General features: G+C 60.2%; 1 protein-coding gene across 2 annotated transcripts; it reads left to right on the top strand.

The window, feature by feature from the left end:
• Window positions 1-340: 340 nt before the first annotated feature.
• On the top strand, window positions 341-8,575 carry CDC34 (cell division cycle 34, ubiquitin conjugating enzyme). 2 transcript variants are annotated; one of them, XM_081075654.1, is made up of 5 exons: window positions 341-670; window positions 3,576-3,662; window positions 3,746-3,843; window positions 4,531-4,665; window positions 7,517-8,575. In XM_081075654.1, the coding sequence occupies exons 1-5, from the start codon at window positions 494-496 to the stop codon at window positions 7,557-7,559; spliced, it is 540 nt and encodes a 179-aa protein (XP_080931780.1). In that variant the 5' UTR covers window positions 341-493; the 3' UTR covers window positions 7,560-8,575. The 2 variants fall into 2 exon arrangements, with proteins under 2 accessions (XP_080931780.1, XP_080931779.1); XM_081075653.1 differs by having other exon boundaries at window positions 7,513-8,575.
• The last annotated feature ends 423 nt before the right edge of the window (window positions 8,576-8,998 follow it).

Here is an 8,998-nt window from a genome sequence, read left to right as displayed (position 1 = left end):
AAGGCCCCAAAAGCCTGGCGGGCCGGGCTGGGGTCGCGCAGCCCAAGCCTGCCCACCTCTCCGCGCACAGGCCTCGGGGTGCTCGTCGGAGCAGGGGCTGCGGCGGCCTTGTAAGGATTCGAAAGAGCCAAGGCGCTTGCGCGCTCGGCCCCCTCCTTCCCCGCTGTCGCACTCGGCGGTTCAGGAAAAGGCAGAACTCTATTTCCCGGTGTGCCCCGCGGGTGCGCAGGCGCAGTCGGGTCCTGGCCGCGGCGCGCAGGCGCGGTCGGGGCCCGGCGGCGGCGCGCAGGCGCAGCGCGGGACGGGGCGTGTGGGCCGGGCGGAGGAGAACGCCGGGCGGGAGGCGGTGCCAGAGCGAGTGGAGCGTTCGGGGGCCCCGGGCGGCGGCGGAGGCGTAGAGGAGGAAGGCAGCCCCGGCCCCGGCCCGTCCCGCGCCCCCGCGGCGGCCCCGCGGCCCAGCGCGCCTTCGACCCCTGGCCCCTCCGCCGCCGCCATGGCCCGGCCGCTGGTGCCCAGCTCACAGAAGGCGCTGATGCTCGAGCTCAAGGGGCTGCAGGAGGAGCCGGTAGAAGGCTTCCGCGTGACCCTGGTGGACGAAGGCGACCTGTACAACTGGGAAGTGGCCATCTTCGGGCCCCCCAACACATACTACGAGGGCGGCTACTTCAAGGTGAGCCCGCAGCTCAGTGCGGACGCCGCGACCCTTGTCCTGTCGGGGTGGCCCCCTCCACATCTGCCCGAGGCCTCCGCGCCCTCGCTGCAGGTCCGTCCATCACCGTCGTCGGCCCCAGGAGAAGTCCCCGACAGCCTCCTAGTCTCCCTAAGCAGATTCAGGTTTCCCGAAGAGGAGGCCCGGGGCCATGCTGCCGAGTTTGTGCGGGGTTCCCGCTTCCCTCGCGCCGGGAAGGCTCAGTCCCGTGCGCCCCCTCCTTCGGCGCCGCCCTGCGGGAGGTGAAGGGGGAGCCCCGGCCGACCCAGCCTTCAGCCGCCGTCCCTGCCCGCGGAAGAGGCGGAGGCCTCCCAGAACCGGCAAGCACTGTTGTTGGGGTGCGCCGGCCTTGGGGGCGGGAGCCGGCGGGGGCGGGGCGGGGGCAGTGGCTGGGCCACTTGGCTGCTTGCTGGCTTCCGGCTAAGGCCTCGGTGGGGCTTTGGCAGCCAGGACCTGCTTGAAAAGCAGCCGCCCTTGCAGATAGCAGTGGGCCAGGCCCTTGCAGCTTCCTCCTGAGCTTTACGTAACCCGTTTTCTCTGCGAGCCTGAGGCAGAACCGTCGCTCTCACCCTCCACCGTCTCCCTGCCAGCCACACTGCAGACGTGCCCACACGGACCCCAGGCCTCTGGCCGCGGCCAGCATCCCGGACCCGGGCCTCACGCTCGGGCCCCTCCATCACCTCCCCAACAGGCCTTTCTCAGGCTGTCCTGAGCAGGTGGCTTCTTGGGGCCAGAATCTCACACTCTGGGCCATCATATCTTTTGCCCTATGTGTTGGCTTAATTGTAAGCAGCTCCCTTTTGTTGTTGTGGGGATCGGGGAGGCGGGTGCTTTTTCTGGGACTGGCGTGACAAAGGATTCAGGCCAAAACCTGGGCAGCTTTCTTGACCTCATGATCTGAGCCCAGAGGTGGCCTTGGAAGGACTCCTCTCCGATTGCAGTTCTTGGCTTCTTGAGCCAAAGGGACAAGGCAAGGGGTCTCCCTGTGGGAGAGGTGAGGAATGAGCCATCAGCGTAGGAACACACCCCACCACAGCCTGCCAAGAGCCTGGTTGAGCCTGGCTGGGAGGCCTGGGTGGGGAGCAGAAACCACAGCTAGGCCAGGCTGCCCGGACAGATTTCTGTGTTTGCACTTTTGGCTAATATTTTAGCCAGTCTGTTCAGTGGCCATGAGGGAGCAGCCTGGTCTGCTGGGGGTGCTTCCTAGATGCTGGGTTGTGATGGGAGGAGGAGTGTGAACAGTCCTGGGCTAAGTTCCATGTCTGGAATCCCGCCACCCCATGCAGAGAATGGATTTGGGGCTGGTTTCAGAAAGGTTTAACCAGCTTCCTCTCCAGCTTCTTTTGTCTACCCTGGAGAACAGCTGTCTCTGAGCATCAGGGATGGCTCAGAATCCAGATAATGAAGTCCTACCCGGAGGCCGGGCCAGGCCAGGAGTGTAAGCAAGGTTGCAGGTCTGAGAGGAAAGGACAAGGATGTCTGGCTGTTGCTCACTAAGTGGTTGCAAGGGACTGTGGGTAGAGCCTCCCAGGCTCTTGGGATAATCCCATTTACTTAGAAAAGAATGGATTGGGGAGGAGGTGTTGCGAGACTTGTATCACATATGTCGTAGGGTCTGTCCTCAAGGAAGCCAGCGTAGGGTGGTTCTGCCATCCACCTGACTCTCCCACCTGGGTCCCAGTGTGGTCAGGTGGGCGTGAGGGAAAGACCCTCTTCCGCAGGAGAAGTGGAAATGCAGGGGTGGGAAGTGTCCACGGGCCACCATCACCACTTCCCAGCCACTTCCTGCAGCCCAGCCGCGCCCACTTCTTTGTGAGCTGTAGGAGCACTCAGCCTGGGACAGGCCTCCGGGCAATGTGGTGTGCTGAAGCGGGTGCCTCAGGCTCTTCCTGGAAACAAGACACGTGGGTGCTTGGTGTAGGGCAGGACTGTTCCACTGAGGGGGCCTCAGCTGTTCTTGGGTTCATCACTTAGAAACCCAGCACTGGGCTTGGGGACCACAGGGCAGGTGCTGAAACCCAGGTTCCAGGCTGGCTCTGCAGCCATGGCCAGCGGCCTCTGCAAGTTCACCCAAGAACAGAGGGACTTGGCCCAAATGCCCTGAGTGGCCCCCAGCCTGCTCGCTCTGAGAGCCCAGAGCACTGCCAGGATCCAGGCCAGACGTCACTACGCCTGGACCTGTAGCTGAAGCAAGCAAACGAAGCTCCTTTACCTGCTGATCCTGTGCAGCTCTGTTACCTAGTCAGGTGGTCCTCCCTCGTCTACCCCGTGACCTTCTTGTCTGCCTTCCTGACCTGCCCTCCCCAAGACGGACACCTGTGGGCAGAGAGCCTGCCCACCCAGCGCTGACTCATCTCCCACGGGGCCCGCACAGCTAGGTGTCAGGAGGACTTGCCAAGTGCATGCATCTATTTTAATCCTCCCCACAGCCCAGAACCTGAGGCGGGTGTCCAGCGCCCAGCTGGAGGCTCCCAGCCCCAGACCCTGCCAGTCTGTGTAGCTGTATGTGAGTCTGAGCCCTCCTACTGGCCTGGGCCCGAACGGACTCGGAGCTGCTCCCTGGGCAGGTGCCCATGCTCCCCAGTGCAGGGTGGGGGCCAGGATCAGCTCAGGTGACCCCAGTAAAGCCTCAGGCAGCCTGCTGTGCACCTGATCCCAGGTCCGTGAGGAGTGTGGGCTGCAGGCGGCGTCTCTAGTGACTCGTACCCACACGCGTGTCCATCCCAGGCTGATGTCCTCGTTTATGTACATGTTCATGGGCGGAGCCCCCAGTTGGCTTATCCTGTCCGGGCTGAAGCCACACACAGCACTGAGGTGACAATGGGGCTGGCCCTGGCTGAGCCTCCTGCTTTCTGCCCACTCCCAGGCACGCCTCAAGTTCCCCATCGATTATCCTTACTCCCCGCCGGCCTTCCGCTTCCTGACCAAGATGTGGCACCCCAACATCTACGAGGTGAGCCCGCCCCTCCCAGCCGCTGTAGTGGGGGCAGCGGGGGCTGCTGTGGGCACTGAGCCTGCCCTCCTGTCCCCTCACAGACGGGCGATGTGTGCATCTCCATCCTGCATCCCCCTGTGGACGACCCCCAGAGCGGGGAGCTGCCCTCGGAGCGTTGGAACCCCACCCAGAATGTCAGGTGAGCTGGGCAGCAGGTAGGACCCCGCCCCCAGCACTCCTGCCCTCGCTAGACTTCTGGGGACAGACACGGAGAGACCCCTCCTTGCAGTGCTGTGGTACCTGGAAGCTGGCCATCTGCAGGGTGCTGGGGCCTCAGGAGCCAGCGCAATCTCCGCTGGCCTTGCTTCTCATCTCTTGCCACCCCTGCCCCACTCACCGGGAATCCTGTGTGCATATCCTGCTCTGGAGTCACCCCTCCTTCTCAACCCCCACTGAGACCAGCCAGCTCCCATCCTTGGCTGACCTCTCACTCTGAGTGGGCCAGCAGCCCAGGCCATGGTAAAAGATGGTGGCACATGGGGACCCACTTGCCAGGCTGAGCTCTAGGGGATAGAGAGAAGTGTGCTTCAGTTGGAAGGAAGGTGGTCCTGTCCAGGGACGTGGGCACGAGGCGCAGGGCGGGAGGAGGCGGCAGCAGGGTGAAAAGTCCAGACAGATGTCACTTATGGAATTGGGGTGGCTTTAGGGTGTGTCCAGAAGTTCCCCTGTGACTCAGGCCAGAAAGCTGGGGCTCTGGGCGTCCGCCCATCAGGGGTGGTTTGGGGGGCCGTGTTTGGCCTGTGGTTCCTGGGGCAGTGTCAGTCCAGGAGGGTGTGGCCGGTGAGGATCCCCGCGGCCCCCACCCGCTGCCTCCGTGTTCTCCCAGGACCATCCTCCTGAGCGTCATCTCCCTCCTCAATGAACCCAACACCTTCTCCCCGGCCAACGTGGACGCCTCAGTGATGTACAGGAAGTGGAAGGAGAGCAAAGGCAGGGACCGGGAGTACACAGACATCATCCGGTGAGGAGGCTCCCGTGTCTGCTGGGTCACAGCAGACCCTGAGGCTGTGGGGTGGGGAAAGGCACAGCCAGACAGAAGCCTAGCCCGTTGCTTTTCTCCTGGTCTTTTTTAGAAAAGGGGGTGTTTTTCTTTCCTTTGCCCATTTTGAAATATCTGTCGTGCATGTCCATGTATTTACTGTGGTCTGTAGATATACCATGTATGTGCGTGTTGGAGTGAGGGTGCATAACACATGGGCTTGATAGTGTGGCCCAGAAATAGACACGCAGGTTTCCAGCAGCTCCTCCCGGGCTTTCTTTGCCCCTTGCTCCCCTCTCACCCTCCCAGGCAGCGCCTCTGAGGATGGCAGTGGTCCTGTCACATGGGTCCGTCTCTGTGTGTCCAGTGAACAGGGGTGTGGTTTGCCTGTCTGCTTTTAGGCATGATACAACCCATGTCTGGGCATGTGCGTGTCCTCCGCTGCTTGCTTCTGCCCCTCACCCGTGTCTCCTGCAGTTGTTTTCCATGTCAGTGAGACCGGGCTTTGTGCAGGGTTTTCTCTTTCCCTCTTAATAATCTGCTGGGAACATCACCTAACATTTGTGAGTTTGAAACTTGGAATCATTTCTAAAGGCCGAAAAACCATCATGGTATCAACATATTTAGAAAATAGCCTTCTTTTCTAAAACACAATTTTTTCTTCTGCTTCTAAAGCAACATGTTGCCTAAGGGTTTGCCAGAACCAGCATCCCCCTTGTCTCAGTTGTTCCCAGGGCTCTCCTGTCATGAACAGGGCAGCGACACTACAGAGCGGGTCCTCAGCATTGCGGGTGCCACACTGGGCTGGGGGTAAGGCCCTGGGTGTGCGAGCCGGCAGCTTTCGCCCCAGGCGGTGTGACCCGTTCTGTCTGCCTCGTTTGTTTGTCAAGTTATGTGAGCTGCTGTGTCCATTGTCACTTTTCATCATAGGGTTTACTGACTTGTTTTATGACAAGCAGCCCTTCATTAGTTTTTTTTCCAAATACATTTTAAGTTAGACACATGCCTACCTTAGACCCAGACGTTCCAGGCCTAAGTATTTACTCCAGAGAAACTGGACACGCGTTCACACCAGCACCCATGCAGATGTTTTCAAAATAGCCTTCATTCGGGGCCGGCCGGGTGGCGCAGGCGGTTGGAGCTCCATGCTCCTAACTCCGAAGGCTGCCGGTTCGATTCCCACATGGGCCAGTGGGCTCTCAACAAAAAACAAACAAACAAAAAAAAAAAGATAGCCTTCGTTCGCCATAAACCAGCAACGACCCAAGTGTACGCCAGCGGGTGAGGGGGAGTAAGCCATGGCCTGTGCACATCGCCATGAGGCTGGGTCTCCAGGTGCTAACGTGCCGAGAGAAGCCGGGCAAACGTGGGCAGCGCGTCCATGTCCGTGTCAGGAATGTGGGGGCCTCCAGGGGCAATGGGCACGTGCATGAGCTCATGTGTGGGACGCTTTCACGGCCACATGTGGGTCAGCTCATTGCTGACGCTGTGCACGTTTGTCATAAAGCTATGGAAACAGCGAGCAATGAGAAGGCAAAAAGTATTACACAAGCAAAAACCTCGCAATCCTGACACAACCGTTAACATATTTGGGTATATCCTTCTAGACTTTGATCTGAAAGATGGGACCACAGTGCATGTGCCACTCTGTCACCAGCTTTTTCGTCAGGTTTGCTGCGGTGTCATGGACAGTAAAGCTCGTCCTTTTCGGGGCTCAGTTTGGTGCATTTGCTGTGACTGCATCCCTCTGGCCCGGACAGACTAGAGAATGGCCTTTCGTAGGTGCTCGTCCTCAGGCTGTCCGGGAGCTGGCCTGCGTAACCTGCTCGCTCCTCCTGTCTCTGCACGGTCATCTTCACTGCGCCGAGCTGCTCGCTGGTCACAGTGCTCGCCATCCTACCCGCTTTGCCTGGTCCTGTTTTATGCACGTCGTGCACATGGCAACGGGGCGCAGGGCTTTGTCCAGCCTTATCTGTCCTGGGGTCCCCCTCCTATTTACTTCCGCGGTTTTTTTTGTTATTTTTGTTTTTGTCACTAAAGTGTGTTGGCTTCCTGACATTGGCTTGGCCTGTTTTTGCTGGTGGTTCTGTAGTGTCTTACATAAGAATTTTCCAAACGATTTTGACGCACACGTGGCCCCAGGGAGCCCATGAGTGTACTGGGTGAACCCTCCTTGCCTCTCTGCGTCTCCCTGGCATCCCTGATGCTGGACAGTCACAGCTGACCGTCTGTAGCGCTCAGGAATGGCTGTGATGGATGAGCAATGCTGCCCCCCGACCCCAGCAAACACTGCCTGCTCCGCCGCCAGCCTGCTGCACAAGCCTCTGGGCACAGGTTGAGCGTGCTCACACCTCCACCAGCTCTTCCTGGCGGCCCACGAGGCCCTGAAATGGAATCCAGACTATTTTTATCCCTGCAGACTCCCTGTGGGCCAGCTCACATGTGCCCACGTGGGGAGCAGAGCTGGCTACGCCTGCCTGTTTGCTCACCCCAACCCGTGTCCCCGCAGGTGACGCGGGCTTAGAGGTTTCCACGTCTGCGGATCAGTCTGGTGGGGTTCCTGTCTCAGAGGTGCTTTGTGCTGGGACTAGGGCGTTAGGCCGTCAGGTGTGTGTGCCATGGGTTGCCACCTCCCTGTCACCTCACTTGTCCCCCCTTGCCTGTAAACCTCACCCACCGCCTCATGTGCAGGGCGGTGCTCTGTGTGTGTCCTCCTGAGTGAGCCCGTCGCTCCCTACCCTTCCCTGGGTACGGGTCCTGACTCCGGCGTCCCCCCCCCCAAGAAGCAGGTGGTGGGTACATGGCCTGACTCCCACTCGTCTCCCCCAGGAAGCAGGTCCAGGGGACCAAGGTGGATGCGGAGCGGGATGGCGTGAAGGTGCCCACCACGCTGGCTGAGTACTGTGTGCAGACCCGGGCTCCCGCACCAGATGAGGGCTCGGACCTGTTCTACGACGACTACTACGAGGACGCCGAGGCCGAGGCCGACAGCTGCTTCGGGGACGACGAGGACGATTCCGGCAACGAGGAGTCCTGACGGCGTGTCCCCTACCGAATAAATGCACAGATTTTACCTCAGCACGCCCAGACTCTGTGGGCTCTCGGGCATCGCGTGACTTGACGCCGAGGTCACCTCAGGGAGGTGGCCTTGCGCTTGCACTCTCCTTGGTCTTGCTTTCCTTTCCCATGTTTGCTCTGGGTGCTCTTTGGCTTCAGAGGAGGGGCCTCACTTGTGCTGGGCACCCGGCGGGCAGGCCTGGGGTCCCAGACCCCACCCTGTCTGCTGCCCCACTGGCTGGAGCCAGAGACTTGGGGATCCCAGTTAGTGGACTGATTAACTTGTGGTCATCTCTTCCTTCTGCTTTGGTTTGTTTGGAATCTAAATAAAACGACTTTATGAGAAGCCAGAGAACCAACGTCTCCTTGGTCTCCCCAAAGGACATTGGGGGCCAGGAGCCAGGCCTAGTGCCAGCAGCACTGCATGCGTGGGACCCAGAGGCAGGCCCAGCGTCCGGGGATGTGGGCCCCAAGGGTCCTGAGCCCCAGGCCAGAAACATGAGCACCCCTCAGGTGGCTCCACCTGCTGCCTGCAGATGCCACACCTGCCATCACCCCGGCGTCACCCAGGCCTCTGGCTTTATTTCTGTGTAACAGAAAGTCAGGAGCAGGGTGGCTAGCGTCATCAGGACAAAGGCCCAAGTGAGTCACTGCAGCTGTAGCCCAGATGACCCCCCCACAGGTGAGAGGCAGGTGCACCCCAGGGCCACATCCAGCCTCACGGCGCCCACCGAGCTGCCCTGGCCCACAAGTACAGCTTTCACGGCTGGCCTCGATAGTTTTGTTTGTTTTTTAACATGAATGATTTTCCTATATTAAAATGTGGAAGGTTTCACCCAGTCGTCTCCATTTCTGGCTTTCCTTGTATCTGGCTTGTGGGCAGCACAGGGCCATTGGGGCCACTCAGGTGTATGCCTCTCCATCCTCCCCTGCGTGCTGGTGTCTTCGGCCAGGTTTGAGCAGAGTCCGGCCTCCGTGGCAGCCACACCCATTCCCCTCATCCGGGCTTTGTCCACTTGATTCAAGGTGCCTCTGAACCCCACTGCATTACCAGGACCCAGCCCCTGGAGCATCCACATGTACCCGGTCCCTTTTGTCGGGCCCAGGGCACATGACCCTCTCCAAGCACTGCAGGCCCATGGCCAGGCCAGCAGTCTCCTGGGGCCTGGGCCTGGGGTGTACAGCTTCCCTTCCTCTTCTGGGGAGGCATTTCCTAAGGGGGCTGAGTCGGCTTCTGCACATAGAGGGCAGTGGGACA

This window comes from Rhinolophus hipposideros, assembly GCF_964194185.1.
Source record: "Rhinolophus hipposideros genome assembly, chromosome: 16".
In the NCBI taxonomy this organism is placed as follows: domain Eukaryota; kingdom Metazoa; phylum Chordata; class Mammalia; order Chiroptera; family Rhinolophidae; genus Rhinolophus; species Rhinolophus hipposideros.
The sequence above is the reverse complement of the archived record's forward strand: the minus strand, read 5'-3'. Positions and strand labels throughout refer to the sequence as shown.

Coding starts and splice junctions, on each gene's coding strand:
- CDC34 (XM_081075653.1), top strand. CDS start 494: ATGGCCCGGCCGCTGGTGCCCAGCTCACAGAAGGCGCTGATGCTCGAG. Junction 3,663..3,745: donor GGCACCCCAACATCTACGAG/GTGAGCCCGCCC, acceptor GTCCCCTCACAG/ACGGGCGATGTGTGCATCTC. Junction 4,666..7,512: donor GAGTACACAGACATCATCCG/GTGAGGAGGCTC, acceptor CGTCTCCCCCAG/GAAGCAGGTCCAGGGGACCA.